Below are 19,481 nucleotides of genomic sequence, written 5' to 3'. Positions count from 1 at the left end.
TTTTTTTACCCAGAAGGCATTTGCGGCTCCACCCAGAATTCCAATGGGCGGCGGGGACTCCGGGAACTGTGGGATAGCTGCCCTCAGTGCACCGCTTCCAATGTCGACGCTTTCCCCGTTAGTGTGGACTCACAAAGTCGAATTACTGTCCTTAGTGTGGACACACACGTTCGACTTTGCAATATCGATTCCAAATATTCGATTTAAGTAAAATCGAACTACTCTCGTAGTGTAGACAAGGCCTTAGAGCTTAAGAAGGGTTTCAAAAAGCAAACTGTATGAACTTGCATCCACAGAAGACAGTCATGACCATTGGACAGGTTTGGTTTGTGCTTTTGGAGTGAGGTTAAGCCTCGGTTTTCGTCTCACACACATTAGGTGTGGCCCTTCAGTCCAAGGACTGCGCTTTTCAGAGGCTCTCTTGGGATCTTAACAGATTCACCAGCTGAACAAAGAGCATAACCTCAAAACAGATTCATGAGATGCTCCTAATTTGACATTTTTGCTGGCTGACTAGTCTCAAACTACATAAGGTGTGTAAAACAGCATTAGTAATACTAGGGAAACAAGTTATCCCAAACTACTTGAGTCACCTCTATGCGGAGGCCACCATGGAGAGGAGTGTCTAGGTTAGTGGTGGCTCTGCCATCCCATTTGATGGAAGGTGAGGGTTTTAGTCTTGTTTCATTAAATAGCGCCCCCCATGAATGCTGGCCAAGGTTAAGCTTTGAGATACTGATCATTAGATCTCAATGCAATTTACAAAGAAGAGACATACATAAGAGCTAGCCATTATAGCAGTAATGAACAGTAGGGCCCAAGTCTACAAGAAACCCAGCAACAGTTTCAGTGTCCTGATCTGGGTTATGGAAGAGTACTGCCCTTGTTGAAGTTAGTCTGTCACTAATGTGCAAAATGGTTCTCTGTATTTGGAGGACAAAATAGGTCTAATAATTCTTTTCCTAGAGATCTATTCTGACCAAGCCATGGGTGCTCTGGACATACACTTGTGGGACATGACAACGTAGGCAAGATTTGCCTTACTTCTGGTCAGAGTGAATGAATTTTGACAAATCTTGCTTTAAATAAAATAAATAAATAAATGTGGTCTTGAAAAGAGAAACTGTTCCAAAGTTAATTTGTGTTCATTTCAATTACGTCCTAGTGTTAAAATATTTGGCCCTTCTTCCAAACTCAACACTATTTAAAATAGTGCATCCCAGAGAAATCTGAAAGCCAAAAGCAGTTTTCTTTTTTACTTGTAGGCAAGAATACTTACATTATCATGACTGAGCATAACGCCCTTTGGCTGTCCCGTTGTTCCTGAGGTATAGATCAGCGTACAGCATTGGTTAGGCTTCTGGGACTCAATGATCTTATCAAGCTGGGAATCTGGAACCTCACTGCCAAGGCTCATAAATTCACTCCACTGCATTCAAAAGTAAAGAGCTTGGTCAGGCTTTACACCTTCTTTCACATATGCAACTAAGCTGTCTGGAAGGGCTGGGGTGGGTGGAGGTATTTAAATTGGTGAAGACCAGGATTGTTTTTCCAGTGAGATTTCACAGGTTTACACATCTAATTATATCTTCACTTAGTCCATGGAGGTCTTTCCATCAAGAATTCACTTCAATTACAATACAGTGTATTAAGAGGTGGATATGGGTGTGTGGAATATGGAGGGGGTGGCCCTAGCGCTGTGATTTTGTTCTACTGACACATGGAGAAGGAAGACATGTTTTGTGGGCGTAGTTTTAAGGGAGCTTCCTGGGCTGGTAGTGATGTTGTCATTGAGTCTTGCTTGTGTCTTGTCTAAGGGCTTATTTAAAAATAGGACTGGGAACACTTCCAGAAAAGCCATTTTTGTGCTTTATTGGAAATGGTGACCCTCCAGGAGAGTTTCATCTCTCAAAGGACCTACTTCTCCATGGCTTTTGTGTAGTCATTACATCCATGATGCACAGCTGTGAAGTTACCACTTGTGTGAGTGGAGAATTCTTATCTTCTAGTATTCCCCCCACCTCCATCCACTGTGTATAAGTGTAAGCAATTTATGAAAGAACATAATAGAAGATGAAGAACTCTTTCCCCACCCCAAACTGTTCCCTGATGAACAAAGTAGGGCCCCTCCACAGGTGAGCCATGAGAGATGGCAATGGGACAGTTTGTCAGTATTACTCACTAAAGCTGCATGTCAAGAGAGGTGTACTTGCAGCATCACCACAAACTGTAGCTAGTTATTCAGAGGGGTTTGTAATATGCAAGCAACACCTCAAGTGTTACATAAGTATCATTACTTACAGTGTAGAGATTTGGTCTTTTCTCCTTAAGCTCTCCATTGTACTGGATGATTGCTTTCAGAAGAGGGAGCTTGTGCTGAACCTGCAGTAAAGAGGAAGCAAGGTATCAGAGCAAACTAGTGTTTCTTGCGCCTTCCTTTTAGCTTAAGATATGCAACAGAACTTTCTGATGTAGTCTGAAGATGGCTTCCCCCACAACTGAAAACACCGCCACCTTTGGAGTGGAGAATATTAATGCTATTTAATGATAGAGAATCCTGTTGGATTCTCTGACTATTTGAACTGGAGGAACTTCAGGTAGTTGGAAAGTAATTATCCAGACTGAAGTTTTACAGGAACATCCTGATTTCCAGAAAGCATCATGGAATTTGTAGTGACGCTTTATTTTTGCTTGTGGTATTCCTTGACGGTTTCAGAGCCTTGACTAGGAGTGTAAACCGTGCGTTTATAACTTCAACTTTCCACCTGGAAAAGTACTTTGGCTACCAGCCCCCACCCATCCACCTCTGAGGGGCAAGAGCACAGGTTGGATTGTTTGATTTCAGTTTTAATGAGATTCCAGTCTTCATATTTAACATTGCAATCACCTTTTCACTCTAGTCCCAATTGGTCTTCCCTGCGCACTCACAGGAAGGCTTGCAAGCATTAGTGAGTGTTTGTACTCCACCGTATCCCTTTAGAGTGCCACGCACACACCAGTGTGGTTTGAAATCGCAGGGGGAAAGGGGCAGTTCTGCCATACTGTCAAGTTCCCTTCCATTCCCAGCCCAGAAACAGGCATCTCTTGGTTTGACAGAATAAACGAACAGAAGAGAGGGAACACATCCTAGAGTAGAGCTAGGGATGTAATTTAAATACTTTCTTGACTATCTAACCCAGCCAAATGCTTTCCATATGCCACTGCCACCCCTAAACAACTCTATAAAAAGATACTTACTTCTAGGATTTTCTGCAGCTGTTTATGATTCTCCACAACCAGGATATTAGCGCCACAGTTCTCCGCTACATACTGGCAGGCTTCAGGAGAGTTTGTGGTGTAGATGCCAACAGCAAAACCACTATAAATAAATCAGAGTTCGAGGGTAACTAGTCAAGGATTTCAGTCTCAGAAGTTGGCCTCCCTACAGAAGAGCCTTCCCACCTGGAAAAGTGCTCCGTGATGTAAAGACAGATGAATCTAAATTCCTTTTTTGTAATGAGGATACCTCCTTTGTGTTAAGTTCTAGAAACTGAGATTCCATTAATGAAGATTTATAACGTGTGTTTTTCAGGAGCCACAATATACTAGATTGTCTTTACTAGGCCTGTAACTGAGCTGAGGTTCTGCAGTCGTCGTCCCCACCCCACCATGAAGTGCAATGAAACTTTCTTTCAGACTAGCGTATTATTGCTTCAGCTCAGCGTTCTGGAAGCACAACATCCTTTAATCCAGTGGATCTCAACCAGAGGTCACGAGCAGGTTTCAGGGAGTCCGCCAAGCATTAGACTCACTGGGACCCAGGGCAGAAAGCTGAAGCCCAACCGCATGGGGCTGAAGTCCGAGTCCCTGAGCCCCACCCTCCAGGGTGGAAGCCAAAGCCCGAGCATCTTGGCTTTGTGGGGCTCCCTGTGGTGGGGGGGAGCCAGGCAGTTGCCCTGCTTGCTATCCCCTAACACTGGCCCTGGTTTTTATATGCAGAAAAACAGTTGTGGCACAGGTGGGCCGTGTAGTTTTTAAACAGCATATTGGGGGGAGAGGGGACTCAAAGAAAAAAGGTTGAGAACCCCTGCTCTAATCAAGCAATAGATAGATCCCTCTAGTCTGCCTTGTTCATTTGTTATTAGAAGTACTAATGATCGTTAAAAAGGTATATCTAGAGTCTAAACAAATTTTTAGCCACAAATACAGAGTAGAGCCTTTGACATCAATAGTTTCATCATGTTTTTAACATCTATGGGCATCTGAAAATGTAAGAGTCTTTAAAGTGCCAGTGCAAACTAAATTGGTTTCTTACCCAGCAAGAATAGCTCCAATGTCAGCAATAAACCACTCTGCAGAATTAAATCCCAAAATGCCCACTCCATGGAAACGCTCCAATCCCAACTGTAAACAAAGATCAGATAGGATAGGATTTATTTCTCTTGGAAAATTAAATGCCTTAAAATGAGTTAAGCCATGTATACACTAGCGAGCTTACAGTGGCACAGCTGTACTGGTGCAGCTATAAGATGATGACTTGTGTAGCTGCTCTATGCAGACAGGAGAAAGCTCTCATGTTGACATAAAACCACCTCAACAAGCAGTGGTAGCTATGTTGGTGGGAGAAACTTTCCCACTGACATAGCCCTGTGCACACCACCACTTTTGCCAGTGAAATAAACGTAGGTTGCTTGAATATGTTTTTTCTGAGCGACAGTTTTTCCAACATAAAGTGGTAATATAGGCCTTAGTTTGTTGAACATCTTGCCCTATACTTTGAGCATAAACATCAAGAAAAAGCCCACCCAGCATACAAAAGGATTTGCATTAAAGAAATTCCCTCAAGCATTAGCACAGAACCAGGGACGGTGCTACCATTTAGGTAAACCAGGCAGTTGCCCAGGGCGCCAAGATTTGGGGGCGTCAAAAAGCGGTGCCCCCAATTTAAAAAAAAACACCACAACACAACACACACACACACCCCCCACAACAATACAGCGTTCCTACGCCCCCTCCCCGAGTGCGTGGTCGCTATTCCACTTCTCCCACCTCCCTGGCACCACAAGCCTGGGAGGGGAGGAGAATTAGAGCAGGGGCGGCGTGCTCAGGCAGGAGGCAGAGCAGAGGTGAGCTGGGGTGGGGAGCTGCTGCATGGCTCCCCGGGGGAGGAAGCTGCCGCCGCAGGGCTCGGGGGCGGGGGTATGCAAGGTGGAAGTTTCGCCTAGGGCGCGAAACTTCCTTGCACCAGCCCTGCACAGAACCAACATACAAGTTGTTAAAATTTAGGCCTGGTCTATACTACCCGCCTGAATCGGCGGGTAGAAATCGACCTCTCGGGGATCGATTTATCGCGTCCCATCGGGACGCGACAATCGATCCCCGAATCGGCGCTCTAACTCCACCAGCGGAGGTGGTAGTAAGCGCCACCGACAAAAAGCGGCAGAAGTCGATTTTGCCGCCGTCCTCACAACGGGGTAAGTCGGCTGTAATACGTCGAATTCAGCTACGCTATTCACGTAGCTGAATTTGCGTATCTTAAATCGACTCCCCGCTGTAGTGTAGATGTACCCTAAGTCTCAAGACATTGCTCTGTTTTGTTCAAAGTGCAAATGCAGACTCCCAGCAAATGCAATAAGACCATTTCATTGGCATGAAGTAATACATTATAGTTTAAGACGAGATCAGGAATCTAAACTCATGAGCTTAATCTAGACAGATATCAGCTCCCTCTGTGGACTTAGGCAAAATCTAAAAAAATGGCAGAAAGAGAAAGTTAGTAGGAGACAGTTGTATTTAGTACCTTTCATAGTTACTTTTGAAGGTTAGGTTAGTCACATTTTAATTTAAAATGTGACTTATCAGTAACATCAAGGGCATCCATCCTGACTCCATTGAAGCCCAGGGCTGGTTTGCTATGAACTTCAATTGGACCAGGATTTCACATCAGATCCTCCTGGTTCTGCTGCAGGAACTCCTACTACCCAATTGAAAGGGCAGGAGTCTGGGATTTCAGAGCTTCTTCAAGTTAGAGCAATAGGCTAACAGAAAGCACATGTGATTTTTAGTTTGACAAATCTTCTCTAGTCATGAGTGAAACCTGGACAAGAGGTCCAATATATTCAGCCATAGAGTTCCTGCAAGAGGGTGGCACACAAGACTTTCTAGGCTAGTGAAAAAGCTAGCAGAAAGTTTTGAAGCAACTTTTCACTCTTATTCAAAGGTCACTTTTTCCAGTTTGGCCATTTCCTTAGTTTTGAGATATTTTAATAAACAGACCGAACATTTCATGGACAGTAGGAGACACTCGCGTATAGTAATAGCGCTGTCAAGCAGCAGCCCCTGCCAGTTGCTGAGAAGTTTAAGAATAGCCTGACCTCTTGGAACCAGACTTGAAAGATTTTTCTGGAGAGTATAATCACATCCTTGGGTCTCATTAGTTATTGCAGCAGAGAGTATACAAATAGAACGAGGCTTGGCTGGTAAGTTTGAGAGTTCTGTAAGGTTGTCTTGAATTTTTCAAAATGGGCGGGGAGGAAAATTAAACATTTAAATAATAAATGTGTCTAGAATTAACCCACATTTTTAGAGTTAAGTTACACAACAGAATAAGCCAGGGTTAGAGTCTAAGTTTAAATTCCTTTGAGGAATGTTATGTATATCCAAGATGAGGAAAAAACCCCAACTCACAAGCCTCCTGAAGAGTCATCCTCTGGCATGAGCACATGAGAAGTTTCAGACAGAACAATTCAATTAGCAAATGTATCTCATTAAGACTCCATGATACTGAGCCACAGTTTCCACTGTGCCCCACCCCTCTTCCTGTAAAATTAGGGCATACTTAGAAAATGTTTAAGTCTCAGTGACTGAATATGGACATTAGTGCAATCAGAGTGACAGTGGATGGGTGAATAAAAGTTCTACAAGACATACCTTTATAAAGCTTTTTGCTGCCTTCCGACATTCCTCATAGTATTGCTTATAAGTTTGCTTTATCCACTGGTCACCCTTCTTTGATGCAAGGGCAAAATAGTCACCATATTTTTTAACAGCTTCCTGTAATAGTTCAGGAACAGTCTTTGGTGTCTCACTACCAATACCCTGTTGCTCTAGCCTTAGTTTAACTTCTCCATCCCGTCGTGTTGTCCATAGGCCTGAGGCAGGGGATGAACCTAGTATTTAAAAATAAATAAGGTGTTAGTGTAATGCCTTGCATTTAGATTTTTTCCTTCTGCCACTATGAAATAAGTGGTGTCAAATCTGAGAGATTGTACCCAAGATGTAATGTGAATTGTCACTTTGGGCAAGTTGGCAGGTAGGTCAGATTCTATTTTGAGACTGGAGTTTTGCTGAAACCTGAACTATATTCAAACTGTGCAAAAGAACAAAAATGGGGAACCTGAAACCTCTCCCTCCCACTACTACTAACAAGGAGGGTGCTATTCTGCCAGAAGATGCTTATGCAGGACCAGCTGGTACCCTTCTCTGGAGGCCAAACTCATTCAGTGCCTCTGCCCCAAGGGGCTTATCCACTGGCACACAGCATAGTGTAACATTTACCCCTCCCTGAGGGCCACCACCACTGCAACCCAAGCTAAATTCAGCATGGTTTCTCAGGAGACAATTCTGCAGGTTAAGTTTCTTTGTTTTATAGCATACAATTTTGGAAGGCAACAATTTAAAGAAGTTTAGAGCAACTTATTTGATTGTTATAATTATCTTTTGTTATAAACTTTTTTGCTTACCTTTGGATCTAAACATATCTAGCTGAGATTCCTCAGTCTTAGTCTCTTCGGTTATTTCAGCGTTATGGTCCTCAACGGTTCTGCAAGCAATAGCAAGCACTAAGTATTGGATGTTATTTTAGTATGCTGACCTAAGTGTACAGCATATTTTCAATCACAGTTCTCAGATATTTTCAGTTTCATAATTTAGTTATGCTAATCCCTTGATGTCAGGAGGGGGATTTTCCTACTCTACTGTTGGTCCCCAATATTCTGGATTTGAGTTTGTGGTTCCTTTTACTGACAGTCTATATGGGGCTAACATAGCACGACAGTCCCAGCCTCAAAAACTTTACAATCTAAATCCAAAGTGTTTTTGTTAACACAAAAGTTTGAACACAGAACTAGTTTGGACCCGAACATGAACTGATTACTTGCATTGCCAGGCAAGCTGAGCCTGAACTCAAGCTTGGCATGCACTGGCAGCTAGGAAGACTGGCACAACTGGGGGAAAAAACACACACCACACACACAAGCCAAACAGCTTCCCAAGTTGTGGACTTAAAGCAGATGCCAGAAGTGGAGGAGTGTTCTTCTGCTCCTTCTAGGGAACGAGTCTTCCCTGCTCACTGCCACAGAGAGCCAATCCAGGACACTTGGCCCCAGCAGCTTTTCCTCCTTACCACTCAGATGAGCGGTCACCCAGCACTCTCTCAGGAAAGTCCCTAAGAGGCCCAGAAGGATTCAGCAGCCTGAAAGTCGGTCAATTTTCACAACTTCCAACACGGCTTTTGCACAAACTCTAGTACGCTTTGGCCACCAGTAGTCAACAGAAACCACCACATTACGCCAGATGCGTCAAAGGAAGGTGAAAGAAACCTCTTCTGGTCTGGTTAGTCCATTAAGGGAAGGTTTCCTAAACACTTATCAGTTAATGGGCGGCTTTTCTCTCAAAGCATGAAGGTTTATATCCCACAGGTCCATAAGATGGAATGCAAGAGATCCTCTGAGTCACATAAAAGTTAATTTTGACTCCTACTAAGCCGTTTGCCTCAATAGTGTCTTGAGGTCTCTTCCTAGCCCACCATGCATCTCCAGACCCTTTTTTAGCCCATTACCCCCCTCACCCCACCTCCTCCAAAAAGCCATGGAAGTAGCTTTTCACAAGTCATACAATGTTTGATACCTGTGTTGTGTGGCTGAAATAACCACCTAACTAGTGTTTCACCATTTTTATGGTCGACTTATCCTAGACATAACTTTGAGGCAGCGATCAGAGCTCAAGTGAGTCATGCAAACTATATAGTTAAGGCTGTGAGTTGGTCATGACTTTCCGTGACCTCTGTAGCAGCTGGTGCGGCTGGCTCTGGGGCAGCCCAAGCTCAGGCAGCCCATGGGGCATTTGCACCAGCTGCTGCTGGGGCAGTCTCAGGCCACTGCCCACCCCCCAGCAGCAGGAGGAGATTCGGTGTGGGAGGGGGTGAAGGCTCTGGGCAGCACTTACCTTGGGGGGGCGCTCCCCAGAAGTGGCAACATGTCCCTTCCTCCCTCAGCTCCTAGCAATGTGTGCTGCCTCCGCCCACAGGCATTGCCCCTGCAGCTCCCATTGACTGTAATTCCTGGCCAACGGGAGCTGTTGTGCTGGCAGTGCAGAGCTAGAAGCTATGGGAGGGACATGTTGCTGCTTCTGAGAAGCTGGGTAGGGAACCTGCCAGTCCCACTAACTCCCCCAACAGCACCCATGGTGCCCCCTCCCCCAATATTTAGTCGGGGTATAGTACAAGTCATGGACAGGTCACAGGCCAAGTTCTCTCTAAGCTACGCAACAGCCTATTAAGTGCCATGCAGGTGCTTAGGGCTGCAGTGGGGAGAGATTCCTTCCCCCTAGCCCCAGAGGGAAGTGGGGGGGGGAGAAGAGTCGTCTCCCCCTGCCGTAGCCCTGGGACAGCCTACACCCCAAGCTCCTCATTCTTGGCCCCATCCCGGAGTCTGCACCCTCAGCCGTGACCTGTCTGACTTTTACTAAAAATATAAGTGACTAAAAGGTCGCCTTAACTATAGTTTTGAGTCATCAACATAATAGTTAAGGGATCATCCCATCATGGTGCTGGGCAACATCTCTCCTCCAGTTTTAATCTCGCTGGAAGACAACTTTTGTAGAAGATGGGGAGCAAGTGAACTCCACTGTACCCTCTTGGCTGCTGAGAGGAATGGAGAGATGTGGTATTCTTCCTCTCCAAGACAGGTTTATTCATCAGACCTTCGTTCTCTGCCTTCATTAGCCAGGTATGTTTGGCATAATGAAAAATCTGCCAGCAGTCACATACCTCACCTTCCAGATAAGCTAACTGAACTCCGGCCTGGCCTCTGGGGACCCATGCGCCACTCACCAGAATGAGATTCCTTGAGCTACAAGTGTAACTGTCCTGCTCTCCTAGTATTCAAATGGATGGTGCTTACCCCCCTGCACTCTACAACACGCCATTCATACAGTCCCCTTAACTCATTAGTCAGCCATGACTCCCAGATAATCTAAATAAAGGTTATTTCCCACCCCATAAGGATTGAATATTCCCTTCTACCTTGCCTTCCCAATTTGCCTTCCTGTTTCTCTAAAGTCCGTCACTCTTTGACATAACTGTGGGCTGATGGGCAGGTGAGCACTTCATGTCAGTACTGAACCTTCAGTCTTCTCCATGAGAACTCAGGTAGGGGGAAGAGTCCCACCTTTTGTTCTGTTAAGTAATGATCCACGGTTCGAGTGAGGGTATCCCTCAATGTCCACTTACTGAGAATTTTCTGAGCAAATGCCAGTCTTCTAGAACTCACTAGGTTCTTATGACATCACTGACTTCTGAATTCTAGGCTGTCCCTAGCCCTAGGTATCAACTTTGATCCTACAGGCAGGCAGGGTCACTAGGACACTAACTGTTGCTACAGAAATAGCAAATCTTAGCTAGATCATTGTGACATACAAGAGTCCTGGCACATGATTGGCTGTAGATAGGTCTGTAGTTTTAGCTTGTAGTTCTGTTTTTTTTATTTTTTCCACCCTCATTTTATCATAGAATATCAGGGTTGGAAGGGACCTCTAGTCCAACCTGTGGCTCAAAGCAGGACTAATCCCCAACTAAATTCCCCAATAGTCCCTTCAAGGATTGAACTCACAACCCTGGGTTTAGCAGGCCAATGCTCAAACCACTGAGCTATCCCTCCCCCTGTTGGCTTTGGTACAAGAGAATGTTGGTCCCAGGCATGTTTCTGTTCCTGATTCAGTCAGAATTCTTCTCCAGCAGCAGTTGGTTTGACAAGGACCTTATGCTATAATTATGCAGGAGCAAGTGTGAATGAAATATAATCTTTTGCTTAAATCAGCCTTAACTGAAGATAGCTTAATCTTTTGCCAGGCACTTCCCCATTGGCTAGGGCTCAGGCTATAAATCTTTGTTCCAGGCCATCTACGTTAGGGAGGTTTTTATGGGCCAGGGAGTCCTAGCAGACCATAGGTTCACCTGATCAGCTATACAGTTCTCTCCTCACCAAACACCACAGAAAAGTGACTGACAGGGAAGCCACAAGAGTGGACATGTGACCCTCCCTAGCAGTATGTTTCAGGGCAGCCGTCAGAGATGTAAATCACTGAGGGGCAGGGGACGGGACTGGGGAAGACCCGGCTGGTAGCTCTTACCCTGCGCCTGGCTCAGCTGCTAGTCCTGACTGGGCTGGGGAGGACGGGACTTCCTCTTCCCCTGCATGGCATCCAGGGCTGGGTCACACCCACCCCATGATTTCTCATCCAGCTGCAGGAAGCTCTGCAAACTTCCTGTTTCCTGCACCCATCATTCCTCAGCTGCAAGGGGAGGGATCCCTGTACAGGGAAATGCACCCCCATCTGCCCCCCCCCTGCATCCAGACCCTCATAACCAGCCCCCCCTGCTGAGCCCCCCCCCCCCCCCCCGCCAATAAGCTCCATTCCCCCGTACCTGGACCACCCAGTTGAGCCACCTTCACCTGGACCCCCTGCAGAGTCATCACCTTTGCACCCAGACCCCTGCCCCAACAAGCCCATGCACTCAAATCCCCCCACACAGAAACCTCTCAACCCACACCTAGATTCCCCCTGCCCCTCCCCCCCCCCCCACTAAGCAGGTCCACTCCTGGATCCTGCCTTGCTGAGTCTGCCTGCCCACACCTAGCACAGAGGGGCAGGGCCTGAGGTGTTTCTGGGGCAGGCCCGGTCCTTGCGCTCTGTCAGGATTGGGTGCAGCCTCACCACTGAGTCTGTGTCCTCGGTGGGAGCGGCACAGTGATCTCCCACCTCTGTGCAGCCAATCTTTACTTTTAGTTTTCCCACAGAGTTTAAGAGATACATGGCTACACATTGCCTACTTTGACAAAGATCCCCCTGACTTCCCTCATATGAGGGACAAACAAGAAGTACTTTCCTACATTTGGAAATTTCTCTGCAGACAGCCAATATTCTGTTTGCAGTATAGCAACATTCTGTAATATAGAAGTGCGAGGTATTAGACACAAATGGCCAATGCCTTTCTACAGACAAATTTAAATTCTGCCAGAGAGAGTTAACATTAAATTCATACTTTTTTATAAAAGTGAAGTTCAGTCTGCCTGTACAGAACACTTTTTGAACATACACTATGCATTTGGTTTATTTCAGAAGCTAGTCACTGCACTATGTAAAGCAAGTTCTATTCTGCTCTTTTACTTCCTCACAGCATTAGATTTTATAGTACAAACCCATGTTAATATAGATTATCATGGAAACTATCATAGTTGTTAATCAAATGGGAAATAATCCAAGTAGAATTTTTTTTAAAGAAACTGGACAAACCTGGATGGAGAGTTCACCATGACATCACTAAGAGACACCTCACACGGCACTGGAACATCCAAGTTAGAGGCTGAATCTGCCAATACAGTACCCATTTCCGATTCAGACAGCATGGTCTCTGCAAAAGATTAAAATGACAAAGTGATAGTTTAAAACAGCTTTAAGGAAACCAGTTCTCCTCAACATTGTGTTATCTGAACAAGCCAATTCAAACAACTGTCACTGAAGGCAGCAGTATTTGTATTTGCAAAGATAAAATAAGATTCTTTATCTGGTCCAGTAGTAGGATGGCACTATAGAATATATTCTATGAGATTTGTTAAGAGTTGTTAGATTTCCGCCCCCCCCCCCATTCATTTTAAAAGAATAGTCTTTAGTTGAACTGCTTACAATTTTGAACATTTCATAAAGAGGTTCCCCCCATTTATATCTTACACTGTTTAGCCAGAAATACTGAATTTAGATCTTAACCCCCCAAGACCCCAACCATCATCAGAGAGTTATGGTTTAGAGTCACACAGTGCACTGTCTGTGCCTTTGTCCAGTCCTTCTCCTCTGCAGTCTGTCCGCATGAGCACAGATGTGTAACATCCTTTATTTTTAAACTAGTGCCCACCAGGAAGAGCTATAGCATCTTATGTCATGTGTTCTCTGCATTGCAATTGGAAGTAGCCCATCACCCCACTTTTCTCCTTATATGGAAAGGCTGATCATGTGTTTGTTCCTCTCCCCCCCCCCGCCAACACCAGCACATGCAATTACTTTCTTAGAGGATGCTGGATAGTTTCCTTTTTCCTGCCTGGAACATGTCCACAACAGCTGTGATGTGGTCACAGCAACAGGGTTACTGTACTATAGGCAGTCAAGAGGGCACTTGCTTGCAAAGCATCTATTACATTTGAACACAGTGTCACAATTCATTTTTGTAATAATCAGTTTATGAAACCCACTCAGGAAGAAGGCAGCTACTAGTCAGCATTAAGTGAATGTATCACTATTTTGTCTTAAAGGTCGAGTTTGTTCTTCATCTAAAATTAACCTAATGCTAGAAGTGTCAGTTTTACTTGAGCTTTGCATTAGTCAGTACATAGACCTCAAACTCAGGATCATTGTGTTGGGCTTTATTTGCTTAGAAGAAAATCATTCTATAAAAAAGGAAAAACACATTCCTGTTAACTCCTTTAAGAGTCATGTTCACCATACTATTTTTTTTATCATCATGTAAGACACTGCAATAACTTTAAAGTTGTCAATACAAGGCACTACTGATAACCTAAAATTCAGATAAATGGGTTTTTATACTAAGGGCTGGTTGCTTTCCTCTAGTTAGTCATGAAGCAGAGTCTGCTGAACTGTGGGGCTGAGGGAAGAGGGTAGTAGCAGCTTTGAATCATTTTGCTGCATCAGAACCTGTCTTCAAAATATATTGTATGGCTGCTTCACCATGGCCAATCTATAGTATGCTACTCTCATCCCAGCAGGAAATTCTTACAGGAGTTAAATGATAGGAGGGCAGTCAAGCCACGAGTGTGGGAGATAAAGTGTGACAATATGGGAATTCTCTGAAATATTTGTTATGAAGCTTGTGTGCCTCAGTTTCCCTCTGCATTTGCATTGTAAAAAAGTTTAAGTCTCCTGCTAAAACAGCACAGGAAGCATGAAGGAGGACTGTCACCTGGTGGTCTGAGTGGAAGAGCTAAGTCATTAAAGACTGGCTCAAATGGACCCCAAATCAAATCAGAACATCCAGCAAGACTGAGACACCTCAATGACTGAGCATAAACACCTAACAGCAGGAAGCCCCAGTAAGTGGAATTTGTGACAAACTGGAGAACAAGATGTCAGGTGACTTGAAGAAAGGGACTTTTGGAGAGACTCAGGAGCCCAGACCTGGGGAACAAAAGAGGAAATGGGGGCAGAGGGAGAGAAGAGAGAGCATGCATGCATGCCAGAGATTGAGTCCATCACAGCTTGGCTGGCTCATCACAGCACTGTTTGACCAGGGAGGTCTATGGCTTAACTTCTGCCTCTCTGTACTAATCTAAGGATTACAGGATTGTGTATGCCAGGTGACTAACAAACAGTTATGTTGTTTTTGGAAAGGCTGCCTGTGTTACTGTAAACACCACACCCCCTCAGCACTGCACCCCAAAAGGGCACAATATAAGCCTCCTGCAGTAGTTTGGCTTGGCTGGATTTGCTGCAGGGAGCCATGGAAGAAGGCCCAGTCTTGAGTACTTAGTTCCACAGAGGCAGGCCCATGTGGGTGCTTGGGGTCTGGCACACTAGACGGGGTCACTCCCAGGAGACTGGTTACTGGCTGGGCCTAGACCAGACCATGCAATTCCATAACGTAAGAGGAAGAGCCTTGACACAAGCAGCATTATAAAGTCTTTGCTCCCTGTATGTTTTCACTGGGATGAATCTACTTTGCCAGCAATCATAAGTGTCTGGGGTTTCTAAGCCACACACCCCATCTGAGCACATGGAGTAAGTGAAATAAAGTTGGGCAAGGAGTTTTCATGGAAGAATCTGGCTGAAATATCCTGCGTTTACAATTCATTTAAGTGATAGGATGTTCTTTTGACCTCCAAATTATCAGAACAGGGACTGTTGATTACATTGTGTATTTACATATGTATGAGTAGGGTGGACAAAAAACACAAACATTATCTCCCTACATGCCTTTTGAGGGTTATTTATTTTGCAGGATGTTTAACCCTTTCTAGCCATGAGTCACACCCCTAACAGGAGACTGGGGTGGAAGGGTGAAATTAGAGCTCCTGTATACAATTTAAGGACCTTCCAGCATTGATATGAGCTATGTTTATATTCAAGTATCGGGGGTAGCCGTGTTAGTCTGTATCCACAGAAACAGTGAGGAGTCCGGTGGCACCTTCAAGGCTAACAGATTTATTTGGGCATAAGACTCCATGCATCTGAAGAAGGGTTTTTTTACCCACGAAGGCTTATACCCAAATAAATTTGTTGGTCTTGAAGGTGCCACCGGACTCCTCATTGTTTTTGTGTTTATACTGAATTCTTTGTAAGGCTAAAATTATTGATGCATGCTTTGGCCCCAGTTAAAAACTTAGTCCATATTTTGTTAAACACTTTAGTGATTTCAGGGTTTTGGTCTGTGTGTTAAGTTAACAGCCATTAATGTTCTCCAGAGAGCACTTACTCTGCCATTCAACCATGAAGGCTATGAGCGGTTGTACCTCAGTTTCCCTTTATGCCCAACAATTCAAACTTGTAGTGGTTTTTCTGCTGTGTACACTTTCAAGATTAGATACAGGCACCAACAGTGAAATATCAGTATCACCAGGCCTTTTAACATAGTGTGTGTCATGTAATGAAAATGAAACAGTATAACCATGAAGCCTTTTACAACATAATGAGTTCTTATGTATTACTCCCCAACATGTTCAAGGGTTTTTCAAAAAGCCCTGCACATTGTAGGTGTAGTTTTTTGTATCAGCAACAAGTTAGTTACAATCATAAGCAACATCAGTTTTATCACAAGTGTACTTTTACAATTATTTTTGTCATGCCAAGCCTTTGGTTTAGGCAATTCATTCTTTAGGGCAGCTTGTTCAATATCCCTTTGAATCTTTGTAGCTTTTTTTGACCTCAGGGTCTTCCTTAACATAGACTTTCAATTTAACCATTTCCTTGGTGTTTTGGTATTTTAGGGTTAACCTGTGGCTTTTATTTGCCAGGTTTAATCATTCTTGTCCCCCCTGTCCAGGAGGGGGGAGATCTGAACTCTTTGGCATAAGAGAATCCACTGGCTGGCTGGGTGTGTCCCTTTCGCTAACAGGAACAGGCAAGTCTTTCTCCCCCCAGTCAGTTAGGTAATTTGCATTACAGTTCACCAGTTTTCAGATCCTCAACCTTTACCAATTCCAAGGCTGGACTCTGTCTTAAAGAGATGCCATCCATTTTCACTAGCATGTTAGACTCAAGATTATTTTGTCCTTCCATTACCAACCTCTGTTTCCACATGGAATCAGATGTCAAGTCCACTAAGAGACAAGTCATATCCAAAATATCTAGAGATGAGAGTTTGCCTGTTCTCTCCTGCATCCGTGTGAGTTCAGTTACAAGGCTGTTCTGCTCTGGGGGGAAAAAGCCAGTAACTGGATCTTTCCCTAGTACCTGAGTCACAGACTGCTTATTTAAATAATCAACATGGAGACATTCATGTTCCAACAGCACTGTTTTCCCAACAAACTGGTTAAGTTTATAGGGCTGTTTAAACTCCCTAACAACTTTTATTTCATTTCAAATCTTTTCAAAGCTATCCACACTGGGCCTTTCTGTGGCCAGTGGATTTATACACATCTGAAAGATTTTGGCCATTAAGTACCAACACACTTTCCTTAGAAGAGACGGTTTACTATCAACAATGGCCCATTAAGAGTCAGTGGAAAACAATTCCTTTTCAAAGATTTCAGAGTAGCAGCCGTGTTAGTCTGTATCCGCAAAAAGAACAGGAGTACTTGTGGCATCTTAGAGACTAACATTTATTAGAGCATAAGCTTTCGTGGACGAAGTGGGCTGTAGTCTAATAAATTTGTTAGTCTCTAAGGTGCCACAAGTACTCCTGTTCCTTTTCAAAGACTTCACCCAGAAATTCATTTCCTTCTGCAATATCATGTACTGCAACAGGTTCTGAGCTTTATTTATGTCCACAACAGGAAAAAACAAAAAACTGCTAGACTTCATAGTCACAAGATTAAAAGCACTCTTTCTTGCTACAAATTTCCACACTGTCAGTAGGTAACAGTCAAATTACCTTCATGATTTCCTTGTGCCGTAGCTATATCACATCACCCTGATCAGACAAGGTTGTCATATCTTTACCCAGCAACACACTATCAAAAGGCAAAATAGAAGCACCAGAATTGCTTGGTCTCTGGGAGCTATTATGACAACTGGATACAACCTAGTTGCAATATCATCCCTAGCAGACACAAACTTAGGACCACTTCCTTCCTGGGCTTTAATTGTATCCTTCACTGTCACAATTCTCCACACTGGTAACACGTAAGGTATGGGGGTACTTGTGTTGACCAGGTTAGTGGAACAATCCATCACTGTACCCTTTCCTTCCTCAGTTAGGGCTTTAACCTGATCACCAACTTTAATCTGCTTTAGAGAAACATTTCCTTATCTAATGCCAGATTCACTTCTGAGATACCAGACAGACATGTAGGAATTTTTTCCACATATACACTGCTTCTTTGCACATCTTCCTCGGACAAACGTTTGGAGAAACCCTCCCTAGGCAAATCCTTGCCCTTAATAGACACAGGTTCAGGATTATTTCTTTCCTGTGACTGGTTTATGTCGTCAACTTGACTGAACAAAGTTTTAATATCATCCCCAATCAAATTAAGTCATAGCTGGTGTAAGGACTCTATTGCCTAATGTTTAACACCATCCTATTCAATATGGATTCTGGTTAAAAGGCACACTTACAGTAAACCCAGAGGATTACAGTATTCACACTGATTTGGTAAATAATCTTCCTCTGACAAAATCTGTTTTTACAACTTTTAACAGCACTCTTGTTATTTGCCCTAAACAGCTTTTACTATTGACTTTTACATTTTTTGCACAAGTTATGGGGTTACCTTCACCTGAGCTCACAGTAAAAGTATTTACATAAAAGGGGCAGTGTTGGGGTAAATTTGGTTTTACACGCACACACAGTCAAACATACCAATATTGTCACAAACTGGATAGATTCTATCCCCATATTGGTTGGGGAGAGGAACTGGTTTTTCAGTATAATACAGTTCCTGTTCCTTTATTCTCTTGAACTGGAGCTTAAGTCTGTCCACTTTTGCCTTAGCTTCTAGTTCCTGCGATCAAATATATGCCTTTTTTTGTTCATGTTCAAAACAGAGGCGTTCTTTTTCAGCAGCTTCTCCTTCCGTATTAGCTTTTTTTTTTTTTTTTTTCGTTTTTGTTCAAGTTTAGCTGCTGGTTTCTCACCACAAGCATTTTCACTGGGTCTGCTTCCTTATCACTGGCAATTAACAGATTTTTCAGTTCCTGCTCTGGGGCCTTTTGTTTAAAATACAACCCTCTCTGTAAGCACAGTTTTGAGGCTTTTTCCTGTCAGGATCTTGATCATGGGTCACTCACTGATTTTTAACCATTAAACTCTCCAATATCAAAATTAAATTTTGACGAGCGTGTGGTTCGGATCCAAAAGCCCACTTAACCTGTGGTACGTAGTATGTATCTAAGCACAACTATACCACTGTTACTGGGGTCCTAGTGGGGAGCCAGCTGTGGTCACTCAATTATGGTGAATTGCAAAGAATGGGGCAGACAATCCCCCAAAAGCTAGTGGATATTCCAATACTTAGATTCACCAAACCAGCATAGACAGCCTCTTTATTACGTTAATGGTTACTCAGAAGTCCAAACAGTTCCCTTAAAATGATCCAGCCTCAGGCCCCCCACGACAAATGTGATGGAAAATTTCTGTAATTCTTATTACAGAAACTAAAATGTATTAAAACAACAAGAGTATGGTTAAAAGATCAATATACATACAGACATGAGTTCAATTCATTGAGTTTCAGATTCACAGCAGAGATGCTGTGCTTTGTAATTGCAAAGAGTTCCTTTAGAATTCAGTTTATAGTCCAACATCCAAATCTCATATTCATGATGTATCAGCATAACTGGGACCTCAGTCTTGCAACTCAAACTTCCCCTGATGAAGTCTAAGCAGATCTGAGATGACAGAATCAGGACCCAAGGATCTTTTATACAATTTCATGTCTTAAGAAGTTGGAATTCCTCAGGGAACAAAAGGTAATTAGGATGACTTTGAAGGAGGTCCATCACCAGTACTTAGCTATACAAATTAACATAAGGCCATTCACAGTGCATTTCAAAGAGAG

General features: G+C 43.7%; 1 protein-coding gene across 6 annotated transcripts in view; it reads right to left on the bottom strand.

Moving 5' to 3' along the window:
• The window catches only part of ACSBG2 (acyl-CoA synthetase bubblegum family member 2), a 47,173-nt gene that overhangs the window by 22,143 nt on the left and 5,549 nt on the right, over positions 1-19,481 (bottom strand). For 3 of the 6 annotated variants that reach the window (XM_034755215.1, XM_034755216.1, XM_034755211.1), the window contains exons 2-8: positions 12,553-12,674; positions 7,722-7,801; positions 6,910-7,148; positions 4,295-4,383; positions 3,238-3,358; positions 2,302-2,382; positions 1,280-1,429 (exon numbers count right to left, since the gene is read on the bottom strand). In XM_034755215.1, the coding sequence (XP_034611106.1) occupies positions 1,280-1,429; positions 2,302-2,382; positions 3,238-3,358; positions 4,295-4,383; positions 6,910-7,148; positions 7,722-7,801; positions 12,553-12,674 (882 nt within the window). Of the gene's footprint in view, positions 1-1,279; positions 1,430-2,301; positions 2,383-3,237; positions 3,359-4,294; positions 4,384-6,909; positions 7,149-7,721; positions 7,802-12,552; positions 12,675-12,987; positions 13,010-13,071; positions 13,171-19,481 lie in introns of those variants that run through there. The other 3 variants (XM_034755213.1, XM_034755214.1, XM_034755212.1) reach the window with 3 other exon arrangements.

Source organism: Trachemys scripta, chromosome 22, assembly GCF_013100865.1.
Source record: "Trachemys scripta elegans isolate TJP31775 chromosome 22, CAS_Tse_1.0, whole genome shotgun sequence".
Classification (NCBI taxonomy): domain Eukaryota; kingdom Metazoa; phylum Chordata; order Testudines; family Emydidae; genus Trachemys; species Trachemys scripta.
The sequence above is the reverse complement of the archived record's forward strand: the minus strand, read 5'-3'. Positions and strand labels throughout refer to the sequence as shown.